The following is a 25,240-nucleotide window of genomic DNA, read 5'->3' on the forward strand; positions in this document are numbered from 1 at the left end:
CAAGAGCAAGAGCGGGCAGGGCCGCGCAGGTTGTCGCTGGCAGTAGCGTGTGGCTCCGAGCGCCGGCTGGGCGGGCAGCCCCGTCCCCGCGGCCCCGCGCGGGCCCTTTAAACGGCGGCGCGTGACGTGTGCCGCAGCCCATTCATAACTCCGGGCGCCTCGCTGCTCATTGGCCCGCTCGGGACGGGGCGTGGCCCGCGCCGCGACGGCACGCCAGCTGGGCGAGACCATCTCCGGGAAAACCGGAAGGGGAGGACGCTTGCTTTCTCCTCTCCCTCTCCCTCCGTCCCGCCTTTTTGAGTCGTTCCCTCTCTCAGCCCAAGCCGTGATGCCGTTCTCTGCGTTCCCCCCGCAGACTGAGTCGGCGCCAGCCAGCGGCCAGGGCCGCGCTCCTCCTCCTTACCATCCGGGGCTTCCCCCTCCCCAGCGGGGACATGGCACCTCCCCGTCCCCGCCTCCTCCGCCGCCCGCCATCTTGGCGCCTCCTCAGAGCGGGGCCGGAGCGGGCTCGGCCGGCCGTGGCGGCTCCTCCTCGGCGGTGGAACGAACCACCGGGGGGGGGGGGAGCGGGGGGAGGCGGGGACGGAACCACTGCGGCGGGGGAACGGCGAGGGCGAAGCTAACGGGCCTGGCCGGACCAACGGGCAGGGGCTGACGGGGCGGGCGGTACCACTGGGGGCGGGGGGGAGGGGGGGGGCGTGTGGCGGGGCGGGCGGAACCATGCGGAGGCGCTGGTAGGGGGGAGCCCGGGGGAGGGGGTTCGGTCCGGCTCCCGGTGCCGCTGCCGGTCCGGGTCCGCCATGGCCTCGAACTGCGCGGGGGGCTCGTCGGCGGGGGGCGTCGGGGCGGCGCTGGGGTCGGCTCTCAGCGCTAGCAAGACCAAGACCAAGAAGAAACACTTCGTGTGCCAGAAGGTGAAGCTGTTCCGGGCCTCGGAGCCGCTGCTCAGCGTCCTCATGTGGGGGGCCAACCACACGGTGAGCGCGGCCCGCAGCGGGCCCAACCCCCCCCCGCCTCCGGGCCCTCCGCAGCCCCTCGGGACGGGGCCCTCACCCCCCTCAGGCTGGGCCCTTCCCCTCGTCCCCCTCGGGCCGGGTCTTTCCCCGCGCCCCCCGGCCTGGGCCCTTCCCCTCATCCCCCTCAGGCCGGGCCTTTTCCCGCCGCGCTCGGAGCGGGGCCCTCACCCCCCGCATCGGGCTTTGTCCCCCACACCCGCTTTCCCCTTCAATCGGAGCCTTCCGTCCTCCTGGCATCCGATGGCTGATCCTGGCGCTTGCCCGGATTCCCGCTCCCGGGGCGGCCCGGTGTCCGGAGCTGCTGGATGCCCGCCCTGCGGGGAGGCTCTCCGGGGCATCTCCTCCTTCCCGCCTCTCTCCCTGCTGGTGCCTTTCTGCTGGGTTTGGGGCTCCTTCCCCAGGGAACTGCCGTCTCCGAGCGGTTTGGATTCTCCCTTGCTGAGTCCGGATGTCCCTTTTAGACATCACCATCCTCATGCCAGGGCTGGCATTAGGCATCTCTGCTGCTAGACACTTCTCTTTTCCCGAGCACGCCAGCCCCCTCACACCCACCCGTCTGCCTGTGTCCTCTTCCCCAACACTCTTTTTCCCCAGAACCAGGGAGGGCGAACGATGCCATTTTGGTTTGCATCCCTTTGTGTAGAGTGCTGTTGCCCTGGCACACCCCCGCTTTGGTTCCCGAGGCCCTGCAGAGAGTCGTTTGACACCCACAGCACTGTCCCCTGTCACTATCCTCCTTCACTCGGGACAGTCTCAACTGCCCTGTTACTCCCACATGTCCCTTGCACACAGTGACAATCCTGTTCCTCAGTTGGCTTGTGTGAGGACAGTTAACGTGTGTCTCTCATTCCAGTCCCGAAATACAAAAGAGTCTTTTGGCCTCATCTGTCTCACCCTGTCTCCTTCTGACTTTTCACTTCAGGTACCAGAACTCTAGCCAAGTTATGTCCCCTGGGTTCTCAGCCTCAGTTTCTCTGGGCAGTGGCTGGTACAATTCTCAAGAGGGAGCTGGGAGAGGGTCCCTTAGAAATGTCTGTGATGGCTCAGCTCTTTCATCTGTCTCCTTCAGAGGTTCCTGACACCATCTTTATGTTTTTCTCTGGAAAATTCTCCCTCGTTTGTGATGGCAGGCGCAAATCTTGTGCTGGAAAGGAGGATTGATTTACTGCTGCTCTCTGGGATGTGGGTAATGGATTCTATTCTAGGAGAATGTTCAAGTGGTCATCAGAAACCTCATCCCTTCCCAAATTAATATGCTTTTAGGGCTTAAAGACACCTATTTCTCCAGTGGATTAGTGGGTGTTTCGTAGAGAGTGAAAGGGATTTAGGCTTAATCTTTGCAGAAACAAATAACACACACACACACACACAAAAATTAGAATTGCATTTCTGGCTCTCCTGACGATGGAGTGAAAGCTTCCAAATGTAGTTCAAGACAGAGCTGTCTTTCTGAGTCAAAGGATGTTCCAAGCGCTGCTCAGAGCCTTGCTCAGGAAGCAGGATAATGAATTTAATCAGGCTTTGATCAGTGATGCTATTAGGAGTCCTGAAGAAATGGAAATTAGTGGGGTTCTTCTGCTGTTCATTTGTGGCCTCTTAGGGGCAGTTGTTGCTTGGTGGCAATTAGCCTTTTCTTTTCCTTTCTGGTGGCTGCCTGTGTTTGAGGGATGTGGCGAGTGTTTTAGGCACTGGATCGGGACAATGTGACTTTTGGAGCACTTGGCTGTGAAATATTTAGGCAAAGGGAGGAAGGCAAGCTGACGGTTCTGTGTGAACGCTAAGCTAGTAATGAGATTATATGGGATGCACATGATGAAGAAATTGCTGCCAGAAAGGACAACAGTATCCTGAGGGGCTGGGAAGGAGGTTAGAAATTGTGCAGCAGTGACCTCCTCACCCTTGGATGGGCATCCAGGATTTGCCAGCAAATCCTTACCAGTTCATTTTCCTCCACCTCTCTGCCACAGGGTGTGTTTGGGTGAGGCTCCTGAGTGCCTGGGAAAGCTGGTGCTGGTGTGGCAGCGCTGCAGAGCGGGCTGCCAGCTGAGGTGGCTTTGTTTGCTCAGCACACCAGCAGCTGCTCATCCTGGTCTGCGTTTGGGAAGTGATGGTGCTCTGGTTACGTGGGAAGTGGGATGGCTTATGTGCATCCAGCAGATTGGTCTGGGCAGTTTAGAAATACTTTCAGGAGTATCTTTGGACTTTGTTAGAAACGTTTTGGGGAGGATGTTTAACATTTGGCTTTGGAAGCAGTTTTACCCGGAGGGATGAATCCCGTGTCTGTGGAGCCCTGCCTTGGGATCCTTGCAGTGGGAGAGGGAGAAAACTGCTGTCAGCATAACCAGAAAGCTGTGCCAGGAAGATCCTGGAAGATACTTGCAGTTGAGATGAACTTTTTCGTGGATAAATCAAACAACCAACCATTTTGTGCAATCCACCATTTCTGTTGACTGGAGAAATTCCCTTGGGTCCATTAACCGAGTCTGGCAACAGTTCGGCCCTGCCTTGTGTTTAAAGAGGCTTGTTTGCAGCTGGTGTGAATGCAGACAGTGACGGGTCTGGAGAGGATCAGGAGCAACGATGTTAGCACACCAGGAACAGGAAGCTGGTTTCTGGAACACCAGTTCTGAGTATTTCTGTGTAAGTAATGAGCTGGGTCTTGGCTGTCTTGGTGGTCCCCAGCCAGCGTTTAAAGCAAGTGAATCAAGATTGGGGTGGGGCTGTGGCTGGTGTAAGCAGGGCCAAAAGTGGGTGGTATTAGTCCAACAGCTACATTTCAAACTATGAAACCATGGCAGGAAGGGGAGAACTTGTAGAGACAGAAGAACTTGGAATCACAGAAGCCCACCCTTGATTTTGGAGTTTTCTGTAAGGCAATGTGAAATTCAGCAAACACAGGGATGGTTCCTGGGGAAGCTTTGCTTCCAACAACTGTTGTCATGGCATTGGAAGAGGGGATGCAGCTCCTCACAGTTGATTACCTACGTGTTGCTCCGTGCATGTTCTCCATGGAGTTGCCCATGGCATGGCAGGGAAAGTTGTGGTGGTTCTGGAAGGGAGAAGCCACCTTGCACCAAAGAGCAGAGATGAGCGAGGCAGTGTTGGGTGATGCTCTGGAAACCATAGAAACGGTTGTAAGGTGCTGATTATAGAAAGCCCAGTGAGTTTGGGAGGTGTCACAGAGAGGTGACTCTTGTATCTGTTCGTTACATGAACATTTGAGTTCACAGGGGCCGTGATGATGCTTCTCTAGGTGGGAGTTCATTGCCTGGGAATGATCCCCGGGGCTCTGCGGATGTTGGCAGGGGATAGGCATAAACAAATGTGGAAATGGGTAGATATCTTCTGCTGGCTGTGTGGATCTTGCCCGAGGCAACCTCCTGCACTCCAGAGCCTCTGGTTACTGGCTGAAACACCAACCCATCTCCTAGGACCTTTAGGAGTGGTGCCAGCCAGTACAAAACAACAGCTCTTTAGTATTCAAGTGAAATAGCAACACTGGGATTTGCAGCATGCTTCTCCCATCTCTGCAGTGTTGTTTTTGGTGTTGCCATGTTAATTCTAGCCAGAGCAGCATCTGCCACATATCAAGCGTTGAAGTCCTATAAATTGGTACTGGCACCGGGTAAACAGCCTGTGTTTGTCCTTTCCAACACTTGCTGTGTGCTGTGGCTCTAATTAACCTCGGGAGAGTGCAGCATATGGTGATGGCGGCGATCACCCGTGTTCATGATTGAGGCCAGTGGCTCTGAACCTTCTGATCCTGGGATTTCCTGTTAAAATAGAGATTCCAGGAGCCCTTTTCCTTCTTGATATAGAAGGGATATAGAAGAAGGCTCAGTTGCCTGCTCTGCTACTGACTTGTGTGGCCACAGCCAGGTTGTTGAACCTTTCCCTTCCTCAGCTCTTGTTTGAACCCAGGGAAGCCGTAGCTCTCCCTACCTGCAAGTGGACTGGGATGAGGAGAGATGCTTTGTAGCAGCACTGAGGCCACGCTGACACAGTGGGTGACAGGCTGCCCTGTGGTAGCAGAGTAGCCCTGACCCATTCCTCTGCCTGTGATGCATCATTGTGCTGGAATCCTTTCCAGCAGGCTCCAAAGTACTTTGTTTGGGAAGAGGTGGGTTTGCTGTCACTAGGGAATGCCTTTTTTCCTCCTCTTAAAGCATTCTGGTCTTCCCAGAGCGCTGATAGAAATTATTGACTACAAGATTCATGCTTCCATAGCATCACAGGGGGAGTTTGTTAGCTTGGATACTGATTAATCATGCTCTAATTCATGGAAAACAGTATTTTTTCCCCTCAAACCATTTGCTGTGTTAAGCAGCAGCAGCTTTTGCTGCAGATGTCTCCATGCTGGTTAAAGTGAATTTGCTATGTGTCTTTTACCTACTTCCCCAGAGTATTATAAAGTTTAACTAATGCTTGCAAAGTACTTTTGAGAGGCCTGATTGAAAGGCTTTGAGAGGAACAAAATCTTTTTATTTTCCTGAGCGAATTCCTGTTGTGAAGAGTCCTAGAGAGCAGGCTCACACGCTCCATCATCTGGATTTTGTTAGTAAACAAATCGCATTTTCCCATCAATTTACTAATGGTAATTGCCACTTTGAGGCTACAGTCAGGTTTTGAAACAAAATTAGGCCTGGCCCATTTGTTCTGACAGCTGTCCCTGAGTGACACAGAATATTGATATGTCTTTTATTGAAAGAGGAATCGGCTTTGCTGAGGAAGCCAAGTTATCAGCTACAGATACACACCAGTCAGGGTGATTCTGGATGTTGGTCAAGAATTTGAGTGACCAAGAAATAAAAGCTGAGCAGAGTGGGGGTGGTGCTTTCACAGCTCTAGAAGGCCAGGGGTGGCTGTAAACTTCTAGGCAAAAATGAGCTATGCTGGCTGAGGCTGAAGGGCCGTTCCTGCAGGGGAAAGGGGAGAGCGGCTGCCTGGGGAGCTGAAGGACCAGCAGAGCTGAGCTTGCTGGGCAAATTGAGGAGGAGGAGGAGGAGGGGGGCAGTTGAAGCTTTGGAGAGATTTGGATCTCTCCTCCCTCACCTTCTCCAGTTGCCCCAAGCCCAGGTCTCTCCTTCAGTGGTGGCATCTGGCTGCCTTTCCCTCCGTGGCCCTGGCTGGGATTGCACCAGGCAGTCTGCTGCCTTACCTGTCTTTGCTGGGATGACCTGCCTTGCGTGGGAAATTGCACCTTTGTTCTCAGAACATGGTGAAACCAGTAGAGAAATGTGAAGCATCTCTTTCTTAATGCCCCTCCTGTTGCCTCGTAAAGATAGTGATTGGTTTGTCTAAAATGTGTCTTGGTTTTAAACCCTCTGAGCTTCGCTGAGAGCCTCCACGCCTGGCGCGTGGCTGAGCCTTTTGTCAGGCTGATGGACTTGTGCTGTTCACACCGTCTCTGACTTGGAGAGGAGCAGGACCAGTGTCTGAATGGCTTTCTGCAAAGTGCAGGTATCAGTGACAAAATGCACTTCTTTACAGTGCTTTCAGCCAGGACTGGTCCCTGTCGAGTTGCCTGTGCTTTCTGTCTGTTGGGGGAATAGAAAACTCCTGGCATAAGAGGACTGTGCAAGACCAGAGGTTTATTTTCAAGAGGATTTCAAGGCAGATTAGGCCTAAAAAGCTGGATGCCTTACAGAAAACCAGCGTCATGCTGGGTCTGGAGACAGATCCCTGTTCTGAAGAGCCTGTGCTCTAAATTAGCCATTCTTAACTTTTTCCACTTTGGGGAGCTTGTAAAGCTTTATTAGTGGAGATGTGGAAATACCCCCAGTCCAGAGCACTGTGCAGCAGGGACCTGCTTTCCCCAGCTGCTCTGCTGCTCAAAATAGCCCATGACTCCTCCAGTGAGGGACTCAGGTGTGGGACTGTGGTGCTGTCTACTGCTGCACCTCTGCTTTCTGCCTCTTCCAGAACAACCTGCCAAGTCCAAGATCTCGCTGTCCATCTTGTGGCCAGTGCTGGCCCCAGAGATCTCCATAGCTCCAGGTACAGGCAAACATACTCCAGCTGGGTGCCATCTCTTTGTGGGAGATAGGCAGGTCAGACCCATGGGACTGGGCTCCCCACGAGCCAGAGGTTGCTGGGCACGTCATTGCTCTGCACCTTGCTGTGACCTTGCATTCTGTAACATAAATACAGAGACACACACTCTCTGCTATATATAATCTCCTGCTACACGCCTCTCCCCAGGGAGAAGGCGAGAGAGCAAACATGTGCCAGGCGTTAGTCACGTTGCTCTCGGAGGCTGCTCAGATTCCACCGTGATAAGCACAGGAGAGGATCCCTATAGAGTGTTGCTGTCTGCTGCTCTCCTTTGGGCAAGGTCTCCTAGGGTTTCACTTGGCACCGTGCTGGCCTGATAACCCTTAGGAAAGGGGAACTGGATGCTGAGGATTGTACTGTGAGAAGGGAGGGGTTGGGATATCCCTTTTCCAAGGCAGTGTGGAGGCTTTCCATTCTTCTCCTTTTGGCATCCCGAGGAAAGTGTCAAGCATGGGAGTTGCTGTGGGAGAATTCAGTGCATGTAAAAGCAAGCAAATAAAGGAAAAAGAAAAGCCAAAGAAAAATTCCACAACAAAACAGCCCTAACCAAACCCATATTTGCTTCCAGACTGGTGTCAGGAGCACAGGCTTGGTGGCCATCTGACCGAGAGCTGCCTTGTACACCGGAGGGCAGGCTGGGCAGTGCTGGTTCAGCTCTTCAGTGATGATTCTGGTCCCCAGAAGAGTCCCCTCCCCAGGGAGTCCCCTCGTCCTCCCTCTCTCCTCCAGAGCTGGAATCCTGTAGCAACCAGAAAGCTGTGCTGTATGCATCTAGAGGAGGGGAAAGGCTTCTGAGGCGGGGAGGAGGATTTTTTTTGGCTGTTGTATCTTGGGAAGAGTAGGGGCATCTTTGAAATGAGACGTTGTATCCTGGTGCACCATTTCTGCCAGTCAGGAGAGTTGCAACAGGTACATTTGCTTTGAGATTTCTGCTTTGGCAGAAACGAGGACGCTCAGAGACGTCTTGACATCTCACTTTGCTGACATTTGTGTCTGAATTTCTGGCAGGGAGGAGACAATCTCCAAGTCACTGTTCCCTCTCAGCATCAGCACTCTTCCTCCGCTCTGGAGCAATCTGGTAATAGCTTGTTTGTGCCTTACCCACCGCTGAGAAGAGGGCTGAGAACAGGCGTGTCTGAGGAGCTGTGCTGCCGGGCTTCCCCTCCTGTTAGACAGCAATAATTAGTGGCTGGAGGCAGCGCCTCTTGCTTGATACAGAATTAGCTGTGTTCCCTCACCCATCACCCTGGGGGAGGAAAATCACTGCACGGAGCTCCCTGATACAGCTCCCTGCAGCAGCTAGGACCTGGGCACCAGGATGGGGGACATCCCTTCCTCACCAGCACTCCTCTTGCCATTCCTCTCTTCAAACTGTGACTTGAGGAGCCACTCACTCACTCACTGCAGGATTGAGCCTTTAGCTTAAGCCCAGGGGTATGGGCCTCCCTGCTCCATTGTGATCACAAACAAGGGGAGGTGTGTGACATTATTTATTGATGCATATGTGCAGCATCCTCTAAACATCGCAGAGCACCTTATGGGAGTGCTCAGTGCTGGGTGCTGCTGTAAGGTGAACAACGGGGCAGGCAGGACTTTGAACAGCCACCGTGTCTTTGCCTCACGGAGCTGTGGCCGGTTTCCTTTCCGTTTATCTGCTGTGTGGGATGACTGTCTCTGAAAATAGTCATCTTTTCTCTTTGCAGCCTGTGTGTCTTTCTTCCAGTCTGACATTTGTTAAATCTGGTTTGGTTTCTCCATGGGTAATGATGGAGAAAGGATATGGAAAATATGTAGCTCATCAAAGGCACTTGCTCTTGTAAACAGACAGCTCAGAGCACATCTCCAGAGCTGAGACCTCCTTGCAGAGTCAAACCAAGCCACAGATCCTGCAGCAGAATGGCTCCCTCATGCCTCCTTTTGTCTCTGCCTCCTTGGAGGAGACGTGACAGCAGCTATTTGGACGTTGTTGTGTGTCCTGCTGCAGGCAAAGAGCTGGAGTCCATTTCCTTAGGCTGGCTGATGGCTTGGACCCCGTTCCTAGTCAGCAGGGAGATGCTGTGTGCTTTCCAGGCGTGCTGGAAGACACTTGACCTGCCTAAGACTGTCGTGTTGGGAACAGACCCCAGGCCTGAGTCCCAGCCAAACCCCACTGCTGCCAGCAGTGTCTGCTTTTCTCCAGCATTACCTGCTTGGCACAGTAATTATGGGAATGGAGTTGTAACGAAATCGCTTCCTAAGTCCAGCCTGTTAATAGCAGTTCAATCAGATGGGACTCGTGTGAAGCCTGTGAATGAGTGACGCTGGGGCCATCCTCAGAAAAGGCGACTCAGAAATGTGCTGCCTCTTGACCTGCTCTTGAACACTGGCACAGCCTTGTCAGTGCACGAGCTTGTCTGGAGCAGAGGAGACAGATGGAGTCCAAGGGTGGATTTGTTTAATTATTTTTTTTACTACTGATGCTCTCACTGGGTGCTGCAGCGTGAGCCTCTCTGTGCAATAGTAGCTGAACGTTCATTCTTCTGCTTCCCTCTGTTCCTGTGGCTGCCACACATGACTAAGGAGCAAAAACAATCTAGTGGGGTGACTCATCCCTTTAGAGAAGGTGGGATAAGAGCAGCAAGAGACAGTGAGCGTAGAAACAGCATCCACAGGAGAGCTGTGCTGTGCTTCACTAAAGCTGCCCAGAGCCTGTCCTGGCTGGCCACATCCAAGACTTTGCTTTATCTGTGATTTGTAACAGCGAGAACTAGTTAAGAAATTGTTTGATGCACTACAATTGTGTTTCAGCACTACAAGTTGCCCTTAAAGTCTAATGGGTTATGTTGTTTCAAAAACAGCTTCTGGGGTATTTGGTATCTGCATAAGTTCATTGACAGTAACTGCAGAGCAGTAGAACTTGGGGTTTGAGTCTCCATTTCCTTTCTCTTCTAGATCAACGAACTCAGCAATGTTCCTGTCCCTGTCATGTTGATGCCAGATGACTTCAAAGCCTACAGTAAGATTAAGGTGGACAATCATCTATTCAACAAGTAAGCAGATGCTTTCTGACTTGTCTCTGTGATTAGAGCTCTTTGCTGTGGGGAAAACTGTCGTGATGAAGGCCTTCTGGTTTGTCCCCTCTTGTAATGCCAAGAGGATCTGGCATGCCTGGACATGTGCCCTGAGTCTTTGCCCTGCCCAGACCACTCACCAGGATGTGGCAGGGGTCAGTCTGTCACGGAGATGCTGTCTAATGTGGTGTGGTTTGTATCCTCTGAGTGATGAGGAGTCTGGTGAGGCCCAGCTGAGAAGTAGCACTACTGTAAAACTAGTTACACGTAGATATGCACTGGACTGGGTAGAAGGCAAGAAACATTTTAGAGTGTTAGGGCTGCAGTTTGCTGTACCTCAGGGTTATGCACAAAGCTGATACTGGGCTGGCTCTTGACTCCTGCTGTGTGCTATTTGAGTGTCCTATCTTCACCAGCAGAACCCAAATCCCCAGACCACGCAGAAATGGAGGTTCTCTGAGACTGTTAAAGAGCTGTCAAGCTGCATTATACCCCCTGGTCCATGGGGCTTCTCTTTTCCCCAAAAGATCACTGCTTGGAAGCCCTTTTAAAGCCATGGTTGTGACTGGTGCTCAGAGCTGTGTTCTCTGCCCTGGCTCTGTGTGTGCAGGTCTGCAGTGCTCCTTGATTAATGCTTAAGTTTCAGGGATCAGCTTTTGAGAGTGGGAGTGTGATTCAAAAGTTTGTCTTCTCTGACACTTACATTTTGCAGTATCTACTCTTACCTCTTCTCCTACATGGATTTTAGTTTCCTGTACACTGATGCAAAGGATTCTCATTGAGAAAGAGCTGACAAAATGTCCAAGCATGACCATCTTCTCCGCTTCTTCCCACTGGGCAGAATAAGAGCTCTGGTAGGCAGTAGGTGCAGCATCCCTCAGTGCTGGGGAATGCTGTCTGTTGTCCACTGTCCTAGTCTGTGAGGAGATCCCATTCCCAGCTGGTGAGGTCTGGCAGCAAAGCTCATTCTGTAATGTGTCAGACTGGAGCTGATTCACCCCCTCTCCTCTGCATTCTGGGTGAGATGGTTTGTCATGTGTTGACCTTTCTTTTGACGCACGAGTGATCTGATCTGAAATCAGAGGGCCTCCCCCCTCCTTTTCCTCCAGCTTTTCATCTTAAACAGTAACAGTGTGTTGCAGGGAGCAGCTGTGTTACTGAACGGAACAAAGCAACAAAGAAGGAGGAAAGAGAGAAATGATTCCGTCAAATCTGTGCTTGTGACAGGGGAGATTGTTCTGTAAGACAGACATGCTCATCCAAAGAGCCTATTAGTCAAAAGCTGGATCCTGCCAGCATTTCTATGAACAGATGACTTCTGTAGGCATCCAGAGCAGCAAGCTAAACTAATGAGGGTAAATACTTGCAGAATAGGGCCCTCGTAGGTAGATGGGGGCTTGGAGATCCTGAAGGGTTAGCAGTGAAGTGGGAGAAGAATTGAGGTTGATTTCACAAGCTGATCATTGCACAAGAATACCTTTTCTGCTTTGCCCTAGGGAAAATTTGCCAAGTCGCTTTAAATTTAAGGAGTATTGTCCACTGGTGTTCCGAAACCTCCGAGAGAGATTTGGGATTGACGATCAAGACTACCAGGTATTGTCTGTTCTCTCCTTGCCCTCCTAACACCTTTCCCTAGGACAGAATAACCAAGCTGGCAGAGGAATTATGATATCAAGATCTACGTGTGGTCAGTGTTCAGGAGTTTATAGTCATGGTGAGGCCTCGCAGCAATGGAATAGATCTCGCTGTGCCAAGCACTGGGCAATTGCGGCGTGAGAAGATGGTCCCTGCTGCAGCAAGCTTACAGTCTGGGCACAAAATAAGAGGCAGCAGATGGTTGCAGACAGGCAGGAGCTGGAGGATAACAATGATCTAGTGCGGAACATCTGCAAGGAAAATGAGTCTGTCATGTTTCTACAGATTCAGGTACTGCTTTAAGCAGGTGTGTGTGCCAAGCAGCAGTGCTGTTGTATTCAGTTAATCAAGGTGGCTGCTACTTTGGGATGTATCTCCTAAGGCCAGAGGCTCAGACTTGCCTTGGAGGGAAGAGACATTTTCTTGTATTAATACTACTGGGCTTAAATCTAGTGAAAGAGAGATGTCACAACTCTTGCAGCTACAGCAGAGACATCTTTCTATGCAAAGCTCTTGGTCTTACAGACACAGGAGATGTGTAGTAGCAGGCTGCTCACAGATCTCTTAAATGAGGGAAAAGCCAGTGCATAAAAAGAGGATGTCTCTGATAGCTGCATGGCCTTTAGCAGGCCAAGTGTTAGGTAATTAAACCCAGTATCTTTGGCACTCTGCTGTGGCTGATAACAGCTGGCGATGCACCAGCACTTTCTGGCCAAGGGCTTCGACTAAAATCCACCAGCCCAGAGGCACTTCAGCACTGGTGCAAGCTTCTTGCCCTCTTCCCTTGCTTAACCTGCAAACCCAGCCATGCTTCCTGCTGTGTGTGTTGTAGGGAGAGGAGATGGGAGCAGAGCTGCTCCTGCTAATCCCACCAAACTGCTTCATCCTGGTTGTGTGTGCATGTACCCACATCCACATACATTTGTATACACAACCTCCCTGACCATGTCAGAATTCTCCATGATTATATCTAGATTATTGCCTGATATCACCCTGTTTCAAGGTTAATATAATGAAGAGATCTGGTTTCTTACTCCAGCTACGTGGTTCCTTGAACTGGCTGAGATACTGCATCTATGGGATCCAGTTTCTGGTCTCATGTGGCTTGGGGCAAGGAGCAGATGTGTAGCACCTGCATCCCATCCTCTACCCCTTGTTCCCAGACCAAGGAGGGAGCACACTGGTCCCTCTGTAAGAAAGGATGACCACTGAGGATACCAGGAGCAGTGTTTGGGGGCTTTTTGCTTCTTTGTGTAACTGCATCTCAGTTGCCTGTCTCCTGGCTGCCAGGGCCCATCCTACTCTGCTGCCTGTTCCCAGTCATGCTGGGCACTCTGAGGGTGTCTGCTCAAAAGTGAGACACGTTTTTCCAGAAGAACTGACAGTTGTCTTTGCTTTTCTTCTGCAAGGGGCTGGCCACCCCCAGGAGGAACAGCAAATGCCGGCTGCATGTCTGGGTGACTGCCCATCTGCTGATGGAGACAGAGCTGAGCCCAGCCTTAGGAGGCAGGTGGTGTTCCCTGTGCCTGCCTGTGCTAAGCACCTTGGAATTACCTGGGAGCCGTGCATTGCACATGCAGATATTTCCTGCTGCTTTTCTTTTCACGACACAGCAGCTCAGCCCATGCTTTTCTTGAGCACGTGCATGTGAGATGATTATTTTTCCCTCTTACCATCACGCCTGTTCTCTAGGCAGGAAAAGTTCTCCTTTTCCCAGGAGAAAGCAGTACCATTGCCTCCCGACAGTAGTTTCATGCCAGGCTGTATATGGCTCTTGGGGAGACCTCTTGGGCCAGCAACACACTGCCCCTGGGTCTGGCTGTGCTAGGAGATAGATTAATGTGCTGGCTTCCTCTGTACCCTTCAATGTACTGGCATGCACTGAAGTCCTTAGCTCCTAATTATTCTGTCTTCCAGTCCATCCACTGTGGTATATTTTAGAACTCTGTTTCTGGGTTCCTTTTAAGACATTCTAAGAACCATGGGAAGTAGCTTACATAGAAGAACCCACACTCTGTCTGCTTCTCAGTGCCTGGCTTATCATTTACACATTACTTGTTGCTCTGATTACTTCTCCCATCTCTGGGGTAGAGCAGTTTGGTTCTTTAGAACTGTCCAGTTGGAACAGAAAGCAGAAAACATTCATTGAGCTAAATTCAGGTGGGTGAAATGTGATGATGTGAGTGGGAATGGAGCCAGGGTGCTAAATATAACACCAGAACTGTGGGAGAGGTGGGAGTGACAGGAAGGGAATGAAATAAACCCGAGGGCTGTGAGTTTGGTAACGTCCGTATGTGGTCACAGTTTCTTCCCATCTCCTCTAGAAGAAAAGCTCTGTGGTTTTGAGGTGAGAGGTGATTAAACCGTGTAGCACGGACTCATTTGCAAATGTCAGCAAGAAGCGAGGGGGTTTCTTTTGTTTGACTTTATTTTCCTGATGGCTTGTAAAGCTGTTGGCAGGAGGAGAGTTTTTCCCCTTGCTTCATTAAAGTTTTAAAAGCTTTAAATGCTTCATTCTGAAAGGAAACCTCTCGGCTCCCTTGCAGCGTGACACAGTAAATCCCTCTTTCACAGCAGGCTCTGCCTGTGAGTCTGCGTCTGCAGGCTCCCTCTGCTGTCTGCTCTTCAGAGAGCTGAGGGAAGGAGAGAACAGTGTCACTGGCAGCTAAAAAAATACATAACGAATCGCATAGTCCAGCTCTGAGATCTACCTAGACCAAGACTGCTGTGCAGAGATCAATACCACTGTGTTTCAGAGCACAACTCTCCCCATCTGCTGGCACAGAAATGCTTGTGAGAGCCTTTACTGTTTATTGACACAATGTCTTCTAGACAAACATCAGGGCCTGGGCTGATGGAGTTGGAAAGCAGTTGCTGAGAATTGGTGGAGGAAACAAGACTGGAGACTGGTGACCCGCTTGGCTTAGTCAGGAAGGTGTGAAAAGCAGTGGCTCTAACATTGAGTGAGGCTCACAGCAAGTCCCCCATACCTGGGGAAGGGCATCAGAAACAAAGAGCTCATGTGGTGGCTCAGGGAAGATGTTAGATGCTGGCTCTGAGGTTTGCATGGGATTTTCCAGTTGTGTTGCACATACAAAAAGAAGCTGCAACGTTTCGTTGCTGAAGGTGAAGACAGGGATGTAAAGACAGATGCTGCTACCGAGCTGTTTACACTTAAAATCTCTTTTGTCCAGTTGTAAGAACAGCAGAGTCTGAGAGTGGCTTTTGGCTTTGGGATGAGCAGTGAAGAGTTTCCAAACAACAAGACCTTTGCCAGTTTAGGCTGCTTTTTGATGGAAAGGAAGACAGGCCATCTCGTTCATCTTGCTGTGTTTTTCCTTAAACCTTGGAAATTTCCAGGAGGAAATGCTAAGAAGTCTTGTCCTGTGTGTACTGCTTCTTTAAAAACATCTTCAAATATCCATGCCAGGTGTTGGAGCAAAAACACATAAACAAGTAGAAGGCCCAGGTGAAAGCCCTAAACCTCACATCCAGACTTCCAAACCGTTGGGTTAACCTTGGTAGTGCTGAACACTCAAGGGTACACTTCTATTAATGCTCAGGATTCAGTTGTGTTTGCAAGTGTGCTCTAAAGCTTGTCCAGGACACTGTCACACTGACAGAGGCAGAGCACAAAGTCCCTTGGATGCCTGTTGTTCCATAGCCAGGTTGTGGAGCTGGCCCTGGTCACCCATGTCTCATCTGCTTTCCAAGACCGCTCCTCTTTCTTCTCCCGGGAGGTGGCAGCTTCTGCCGCTCCTCCCCACTTCTTTTTTTCATTCTGGTTCCCTCAGAACTCGGTGACACGAAGTGCCCCAGTGAACAGTGACAGCCAGGGCCGGTGTGGGGCCCGGTTCCTCACCACCTACGACAGGAGGTTTGTCATTAAGGCCGTGTCGAGCGAGGATGTGGCAGAGATGCACAACATCTTAAAGAAGTACCATCAGGTACGGTGAGTCTGGAACCCTGGGAGGGGAGGTGGCCAACACCTTGGGGAGCATCTTGTGATTTGACTCACAGTGTGCAACCTAGCGGAGCCTGCAGAAGAAAACAGTGTTCCTTGGTATCTGAGAGCCAGTTCTGGCACAGCTGCATGTTTCTTCACAGTGCTGAGTCCCTTCACAGCTCACTCTGTTCCTCACATCGAGGAGTTATGGAACCCTAGTACCTGAGATCTGTAACCATACTCCTAGTTCAGTTCTTTGAATTAGACTTTCCAGAGGGACCAGGGAAGGTGCAACAGGGAAGTGGGGGGGCCAAGTGGGACAGATGGAAATGTTCTGCTCGGGTCCACCTTATCTGCCAGTCCATCTGCTCTTTACTTTGAGATGCACTCACATAAAGTGAAGGTATCCAGTGCCAACAACAGGCTTGCCTCACTGAGAACAAGTGACAGACATGCACACCTAGCCTGTCCCAGCAGGCTGGACATGCACACGCAGTGAGATGCTCTCTCTCAGCTGAGGGCTGGAAGATTCTTACAATGTCCTAACTTGCCTTTCTTGAGGCCCTGGGAGCCATTTGCAAGCCTCCTTTCCTTTCACATCGGTGTCAGATGGCTGGAACCAGGGGCTTTGCTATCACCTTCTTGCTGAGCTTGTGTTGTGTCAGAGGTGGGGTTTGCATGACAGTACTGTCTTTCTTTGCCCTTCCCTTCCCCTCCCTCCTCCAGTTCATAGTGGAGTGTCACGGGAACACCCTCCTGCCCCAGTTCCTTGGCATGTACCGGCTCACCGTGGACGGGGTGGAAACCTACATGGTGGTTACCAGGAACGTCTTTAGTCACAGGCTGACTGTGCACCGCAAGTATGACCTGAAGGTAAGGGTTTGGAGGGCAGCCATGGAGCTGAGGGCTCCTTTTCCAGGAGGGTGAGAGTTGGTCTTTGTGACACCCACTTGACAAGGTCCTGGGCTTTACTTTTTGTTCAGGGAATTAGATTTTTGGGGCTCTGGGTGGAGCTTCACTTGAGGCTCAAATGTTGTTCCATTCCCCTATCCCAAGTGGCCTGCACTACACTGGGTAGATCTCAGTCTGTCTCAGGCATGAACAAGGGGCTGAGCACTGATTTTAAGAAGACTTTCTTCTTCTGCATGGAGGAATTGAATGGTGTCTATGAATTTTTGGAGAATATGACGTAGTACAGCAATGCTCTTTTCCTTTGTTCTTTCACCAGGGCTCAACAGTATCCAGGGAAGCAAGCGATAAAGAGAAGGTATGGACCATTCCTAGCCAACCTTTCCTTCCTCCTGGTGATTGGAAGCAGATGGAATCCAACTGACTTCCCTTTTCCAAAGGGGTATTGAGCAGAGGATATTAGATGGGCCCTAAGTGATAACCTGTTTCTGTCCCACCTTTCAGGCTGTGCCCAGTAACTGCTCAGGAAGAGATGGTGCAGATCTGGTGTTGCCCTGCCCTGTTATATTGACGCTGCCAGGAGTGGGGGGAACTTCTTGGGGGACAACCCCACAAGTACCAAACCCCACATTAGTGCAATGGTGTCTTAATGGAAGGATTTCTCCATAGCAGTCCCTGTGTACCAAACTGAGTCAGGTCAGCAGTTAGCCTTTGCAACAGATGCTTTTATAAACCAACCCAGCTCCTCACAGGTTCTTGGCATATCTCAGCATGTTTTTAAGTTTGCCTTCTGTTGCCATTAGAGAAACTTATGACTAAGAATCCTACCCCTGCAAAACATTGGCTCTGATGCTGCCATGAAAAAGCCCTGTTGGAATCACAGCAGTAACTCGTGGTGCTACGTGTATACACGTGGGATTCTTAGGTTTGGGACTGCAGAGTGAGTCTACTCCAGCCTGCCCTAAAATTAGATCTTTGGCACAAGCCAAGGAGCTCCCATTGACACCGAACACTCTGGCGTCAAGGCACGGCTTCATCGTGCCCCAGTGTCCCCAGCTTCCTGCCTGTTTACTCTCTAGCTTTCTCTGCTTGTGCAGTGTGTCTCAGCCCATTCATAATAGATCTGTATAAAGCCACCACACGCTCATATGTCATTCTAAGAAGAAAACAATTGAATTCCCAGCTGCACAAAGGGATTGTATGTTCTTCCATATCCCTGGGAACTCCTTGGGGCCTGCTGCAAGCAGATGCCTCAAAAAACAGTGGGTTTCATTTTTTTCCTCAAGCCTTTAGGAGGAGAAGCATTTTTCCTCCAAACCCTCACCCCTTCTTCCCTCAGTCAGAAACCAATAAAATGCATTTCTTTTCTATTCTGGGAGCTGGTTGGACCATCTCTGGCTGGAGCCCAGCTGTCAGGCTTTCAGCCTGCAGCACATCTTCCCAGCAGTGTTTAAAGTCCAGTTGTTCTCTGTGTCTCCCTTTGGTTTCTCCCTTAAGTACAGCCCAGCATGTGAATTCATTGACAAATGCTGTGCTCTGCCTGATGCCATTTTCACACTTGGTGGGGAAGATAAGTCACTTCACCTTATTAGCAGGCAAAAGATACTGGTGCAGCCCCACGCTCAATCAGAGACTCTGCAATCAATATATTGCTAAGGGATCAGTGTGCCAGCCTTAAGAAGCAGAGGTTTGGAAGATTTGACAGGCTTTTTTGTTGCAGGCCAAGGACCTACCAACATTCAAGGACAACGACTTCTTGAATGAGGGTCAGAAGCTGCATGTTGGAGAAGAGAGTAAAAAGAACTTCCTGGAAAAGCTGAAGCGGGACGTGGAGGTAGAGTCCTGGGGGATAGCTTTTACTCTCTCCCTCCTCACTGGATCCTCACTGTGGCCTCTGGCTCAAGGGCTGCAGCAGTGACTGAAGAGCAAGTCATTCCTGGATCAGTCAAGCAAAGGCAGTCAGGGTTATGCTTACAGCACTGTGCCTATGAGGGGGGTGTCCTGTGTAGATTCTCTGGAGTCTAGTAAGGGTTTAATTCTCACTTACAGCCTTTTCTGTTCAGGGAGGTGCTGGTGTGGTAGGACTGAAGATTTTGCATCCCACGTGGCTGCAGTTTTTCTCACACATCTCTTTCTCCCAGTTTCTAGCCCAGCTGAAGATTATGGACTACAGCTTGCTGGTGGGGATCCATGACGTCGACCGAGCAGAGCAGGAAGAGATGGAAGTGGAGGATCGGGCAGAGGATGAGGAGTGTGAGAATGACGGTCTGGGAGGCAACCCCATTTCTTCCTATGGCACACCCCCTGACAGCCCTGGCAACCTCCTCAACTACCCTCGCTTCTTTGGGCCTGGAGAGTTCGACCCTTCTGTCGACGTCTACGCCATGAAAAGCCACGAAAGTGAGTACCTTGGAATATTGCCCTTAGGAAGGTCTGGAGGGCAGAGGAGGTGTCCTGTGGTCTGCCTGGGCTGCATGAGGTGGGACGACTGTCCACAGAGAGAGAGGCTTTGCCAAGCCTCTCCTTTGCTGTGCAATCCCTTGTGAGTGGTGTGAGTTGGAGTGAGTAGAAGTGATGCTTGGAGAGTAGAAGCATGTTCAGAGAGCGTGTGGGCCTCTGGTGTGCTGTTTCCAGTCATTCTTCTCTGCCCTTCTGCAGCCTCCAGCTGCCTTACTTTCTCTGCTAGTTGCATCAAAACAGATCTGCCACATATTCCTTAAGGAAGAGGGTGCAGCTGGGCTTTGCTCACAGCTCAGGGTGTGCTAGCGACTCTCTTGCCTTGCTAGGTGCCCCCAAGAAGGAAGTGTACTTCATGGCCATTATAGACATTCTTACGCCATATGATGCAAAGAAGAAAGCTGCACATGCTGCCAAAACAGTGAAACATGGGGTAAGCAGCCTGTCACCTGCAGGGAGGATGGGCTTTGGGGCTTCTGCTTTGCCTGCATGCCTGTGTGCCTAAGTGTGATGTCTCCTGACACTGATTTTTCTACCAGTATGGAAATTCTTCAGTGCTCTCGTGCCCAAGAACAGCTCTTCCCTCGTTATCTCCTCAAACTGTCTTAGAATGGCTTTCCCTTTGGTTGGTTGGAGATGCCATGCATTTACATCCCAGTTTTGAGAGGTGCTGGATTTCCCTGGTAGCCTCACAGAGCAGGAACAGACCAGCTGCAGGGGGGCATACTTACCCTGCCCTCTTCCTTGGGCCAGTTCCCTGGCAGCAATCTTGAGCTTCCCAAACGAGCTTGAGAGAAGCTCAGGTTGGCAGGACATGGAGTTTTTCATGCTCCTTCCGAATCTCCTCTAAACCATAGGGGAACAAATCCAGTGCTCTAACTCAGTGGTCTGCAGAAGATCCATCTGGAGCTAAAATCAGTTTCCTTGGGGATCTCTCTAGACCTCTCTGGGTGTTGTTTTTCTTCCTACACCTTGCAAGGTCTTTTCTGGCAGAGTCAGGCTGCACTGCCACAATTGCTCCCTGCTGTCCTCCCTCTTCTACCCTTTGCAGTGCTGCAGGGTCTACCCTTCCAGGAGGATGTTATGACTTGTGTCTCCTCTCTGCCTTGCAGGCTGGGGCAGAGATCTCCACCGTGAACCCAGAGCAGTACTCTAAACGCTTCAACGAATTTATCTCCAATATCCTGACATAGTCGTCTCGAGCCTTCAGCGAGAAAGGAAGAGAAGAGGGGCTACTTCCAAACACAGAATGCAGCCTGTGACACTAAAACAGACACTGTAGCAGCATGTGGGGTGTGCGTGTGTGTGTGCGAGAGTGAATGTGTGGCACTGCGTGACTCAAAACTAATTCTAGGCCCACTTGACCCAGGTGGAAAAGTGGGTTTTTATGTTACAGAAGTGCCCAGACACAGATTTGAGGGCTTTTTAAAAACAAGAAAAGTGCATTGTTTCAGCACTGCTCTTTCTAATGACATTTTCTCCTTCCTCTCTGGTCGAGAGAATCCCGTAGGGATACGATGTGTGGCACTGTACAAAAAGGGGTTGCTCTAGATCGTGTTCAGTGGGAGTGAAGCAGTGACTGATTCCACAAACTACTACTTTTTTTATCATTATTATTAATTATTATTATTATTATTATTGGACTGTCTTTACCAGAAAAGACACACAAGCCCTTTTTATTTCCCTCTTGGTAGGAATTGGAAGGAAAATAGCTCACCATTTCAAGGATGGAAAATATTACTCTGATAAGGAGGAGTCGCTGAACTTTAGGTAAATTCAGACTGGGACACTTTATTATTATTTTTTGGTTAATTTAAGTAACAAAACCTTGTTTGTTTTTGTAACTGCACTTGATTTGCAAGAAAGACGAGGGGAATGAACATCTACCAAAGATGATGGCTTAAAAAGGTGCAACTCCTAGAACCTAAAGATACCACCCAGTATGAAACGTAGTGGAGGAATTGAACAACCTCAGATAATAACCTGTTATGCTTTAAATTGGCCAACTCTGAAGATTTCCTAAAAGAAATGTAGATGTGGGATAGTGTTTGACTCTCTGGGACAGTTTCCCCGTGGCACCTTGGTCAGGATTTACCGTCTCTCTTAGATTACAGCTTCCCATCACAATTCTGCCAGTGTTAATCTAGCTAATGTTCAGTCTTCCTTACTTTGCCCTATCTGCAACAGGTACTTGAATCTGTTTCCTGACAGAGGTTCTGTGGTTAGCTTGGTGTATTTTGTTAAGATGGCAATCTGACTTGCACATGAAGGAGTTGGACTCTGCCGGTGGGGAGTGCTGGGAGCTGTGACTGTGGAGCAAGTTCCCACTGCTCAAGAGGACTCAGGACTTGAGCTGTGGTTGGTTTTACTCTTCTCTGCTCCATACCCCTCTCTAGAGCGACAGTCAAGGAGTGGAAATGTTCGAACACTCACACCAGATTATTTCCCCCCGCTCTCCCAGAGGAATTGGAACTGATTTGAGTGATTGAATAATGTCCTGTTTTGTCTCCAGAACGCTTGTAATATTTTTCACAGCCAGGCTTCTCCGACTTGCTTTGGGTTTTGTTAGCCCTGCTGCACAACAGTTACAGATCTTTTGGTTCTCCTCTGTTTTTCTTTCTCTCTTTTTTTTTCCAAGCAGGATTTAGCATTTTGAACAAACCTCTTGCAGTTGAAACATGTCGCTTTCTCTGCCTTGAAACTGTTTTCACATATGCCTTTGTTTCGGGAATAAGCTGTTACGAATGTCTGTCCCGTGCTGTAACTCGTGCTACAGTTTGCTGTGTGGAATTTGGTCCTGTTGAGAGATAACTGGTGCTCATCACATCCTGGTAATTTCCCTAGATTTAACACTAGCTCTGGTCTGGATTCCAAATGTGGGGTCGGGGGTGGGGTTTTGATCTTCGTCACGGGAATCCCACAGGTCTCAACTTCGAAGGGGGACAACATTCAGCCCGTTGAGAGTGCACTGTAAATAGAGTCTGTAAGAAATCAAGGGTCATCATGGGATAGGAATCTTTTTATTCATTCATGGGTCATTCCTTTTGATGTGGGACAAACTTCCTTCTGCCACTGTAGTCCAATCCCTGTCCTGTGTGATATGGGGGCTAACACACCATTGTCTGGGAGGCTGAAGAGTCTCGTGTCTTAAGGTGTGTAGCTGGAAAAGCCACAAAACAAATGCAGCTATGAGAATGCTTTAGAAAGGGGAGGACTTGGAGGGTGTCATCAGCTTCATTTTGTGGGCATTACATCGGTTGCTTTTCTCTTGAACAATAAGCACTTAAGTTTACTACCAGCTAGAAATTAAACACCCATCACTTCTTATTCTTGACAGTTTTAAAAATCTACATTGAATCTGCAGCTTTGGCCTGGTAAGTTTGCCCTTCTCCTTTTGGGGAACTAGCTTGTACCTTTTAAACTGTTTACCTTTAAATCATGTGCTAAAGAAACCACACAAACAAACAAAACAAGAGGTAAAAAGCGGGGAGGAAGAGACGAGGAAATTAGTGAACTGCAGACACTCTGCACTGAGACACTACAACACCACCCAAAGAATGGAGCTTGCACAGCTAGGAGCAACGGGCTCACTCACTGGGTTTCATAAACAGGACTGAAAGTGAAATGCAGTTAGTTCCTGAAGCAATCTTTACAGAAGTCACAATACTAAGGGCTTAAGAGCAGTTAACTGTGCTTTCTTATTCCACTCCAGACTCCTGCTAGAATTTAATTGGCTGCCTCTAGCACAAGTGATACGAAAAGCCCCATAAACTCGATTCCCTTTAGCACTTCCCCAGTTCTGCCACTTCTGTCAAGTTGCCATACTGTGTGTATTAAAAGTAATTAAATGCAACTTTCTCACTTAATGATGTATTACCCAGGTATGTAACTTTGTTTAACAGAAGCATTTTGTGTATTGTTTACATTTTGAGAGGTAGCATTACGTTAAAGATGCTAATGTTTTTTGTTTCTAGACAGTATTTTTATTACCAGGATAAGAAGTGAAGCTGCAAATATTTGTTTTGTTTTTAAAAGGGACTTGTTTTTTCCTTTTTTTTGGGTTGTTTTGTTTTTCCTTTTTTTTTCCCTTTTTTTAATCTTATGTTAGGTCACTTTTTTTAACTCAAGTATTTAAAAGCAAAACCCAGCCCTTTCAATTCTGGTTTTACAACTGCTTGTGCTAGTTTGTTGTCTGTCTCTGGTGTGAAATTTAGTTCTAGTTTGCTGAATGTAGATGTTTCTGTCCGTAGTATGTACCCTGCAGAACACTTTACACTGAAGTGCATTTGGCTGAAAACCACCCTGGGCTGAAGGAGTTGCAGTAGGTAGGCAGATCTCTCAGATCCTGGTCAGGGTGCAGCAAACTGCAGTGCAATTCTTTCAGTCAACTGGAGTATTGAAAAAAGAAAACAAAACCCCTCATTGTGCAGCGTCTCATCTCCAGTGCCTAAAGGCAGGGGGTTTGTGTGGGAAGTGAGGTGCAGGGTCCACGGTCCTGCCTGTACCCAGGGTCTCTCTGAACATAGACCTGATCTGTCAGAATTTAAGAGCTGAAAACTGCTTTGCCCGTTGACACAGCTCCTACAGTGTGAGCAAGAGCGGGAAGGCAGAGTGCAGAGTCTCTGTTTGAATGCTGTTCTACTCCACTAGTGCAATAAAAACCATTTAAGAACATGCTGGGTCACCCCTTAATAGGAGCCCTGTGTTCTGGGCAGCATCTGCCCTGTGCTTCAGCTTTGGCCTCAAGAGAAGGCCTTAATCTTGCTGTAAGGAAGGAGAATGTCACCAGGAGTTCTCTTCTCACAGTAGGGAGCAGTGGGATCCCTCCCTCTGGGCTTCTACAAGCCATCACAGGGAAGACTTCTGGGGTGGGTGCCTCCAGGCTTCCTGCACAGATGAGGCTGTACTCCCACATCCTGGGTTTGAATTGGATCATCAGCAGCAGTGACAACACTTGCATCTTTGTTTCCTGGGAGGAAACTCCTGCTTTCCCCTCCTGTCAGCTGGGACCTCGCCTCTTAGCCCAAGAAGAGTCCAAAGCAAGGTTATATCATAGTTACGGGCTGTGTTTGGTAGGGGTTGTGTCTTGGCCTCGACAGACAGATGCCTTCCAGTCCTGTGACTACTATGCAGTCTTTACAGATGCCTCCCTTCCAGCTGCACAGAGGTCTAAAGTGTTTAACCTCAAGGTGGTACAAACCTTTCAGAAATCAGTGTGTGTGTCCTCAGCTTGGTTTGCAACCCCCCCCCCCAACCCGATCCGAGACGGCTCATCCTTCCAAAACAAACACCCATCCTCTTCCCCTCGCTGTCCTCACGCCCCGTTTCAGGTTTGCCTGGCAACTTGCCCTACTTCTGCAGAGCCCTTCTCCAGTCTCCACGTCAGCCACTACTAGTTCACCTTGCTCTTTGAATTGAGGATCTTGTGTGATGGGGATAGCAAAGCTCGGGGAAACTGGCTGCTGGGCATCCCTGGGTTGTAGCAGTTTGGGTTTTCACCACTCAGAAAGTCATGCTGGTCTCTACTCAGCTGCAGGACAAGAAACAGCAGCTGCATGGAGCTGTGTCAAGCGAGGGTGTTGCACACAGGTCACAAGGGTGAGTAGGGCTAATCAGTGCAACTGAAAATGTGCAAAAATTAATCTAAAACTGCAAAAAAAACCCCCAAACCCAACGTAAAAAGCATTCTAGGTTGGTTCCTTTCTTTTCACTGCTGTTTTTTAAATAGGAACTTTAAGTCCTCTGTGCTTGTCTGTTTGCTAGGAGCAGTTTGAGACACTGTTACTGTTTTGAAATGCATGCATGTTACCAGATGAGTCTCCAACCAGAGAAAAAAAATAAACTTAAAACTTTGTGTACATCTGTTCCTCGCTGCTGTCCTCCTTTCACTGCTCCATGCAGCCCGTGGTCATTTTCAGCCCCGTGTTAACCACCACTGCAAAAGGCCTTTTTTGTATAGATATATGTAGATACATGCCTATAAAATGGGAGGTTTTTAGTAAGGACTGATCTTACCAAGGCCTGGCATGATAACAAATTGGATGTGACAGGAGCAGCTAATCCTGCTGTACTGTCTGAAGGAGCTGCTGCGGAGTCACACACCCATAGGGGTGAGCCCAGGGAGATTAGTGGAGGTAGCTCAGACAGCGAGGTAAGACCCAGGCTCCTTCTGA

At 49.7% G+C, this 25,240-nt stretch overlaps 1 protein-coding gene across 1 annotated transcript; it reads left to right on the plus strand.

Moving 5' to 3' along the window:
• The first annotated feature begins 800 nt into the window (after window positions 1–800).
• On the plus strand, window positions 801–24,910 carry PIP4K2B (phosphatidylinositol-5-phosphate 4-kinase type 2 beta). The gene is made up of 10 exons (XM_062018270.1): window positions 801–977; window positions 10,002–10,099; window positions 11,617–11,713; window positions 15,550–15,702; window positions 16,428–16,574; window positions 16,930–16,968; window positions 18,331–18,444; window positions 18,752–19,010; window positions 19,397–19,500; window positions 20,180–24,910. Exons 1-10 carry the CDS (start codon window positions 801–803, stop codon window positions 20,258–20,260), a joined length of 1,269 nt encoding a protein of 422 aa, XP_061874254.1. The 3' UTR covers window positions 20,261–24,910.
• The last annotated feature ends 330 nt before the right edge of the window (window positions 24,911–25,240 follow it).

Source organism: Colius striatus, chromosome Z (assembly GCF_028858725.1).
Source record: "Colius striatus isolate bColStr4 chromosome Z, bColStr4.1.hap1, whole genome shotgun sequence".
In the NCBI taxonomy this organism is placed as follows: domain Eukaryota; kingdom Metazoa; phylum Chordata; class Aves; order Coliiformes; family Coliidae; genus Colius; species Colius striatus.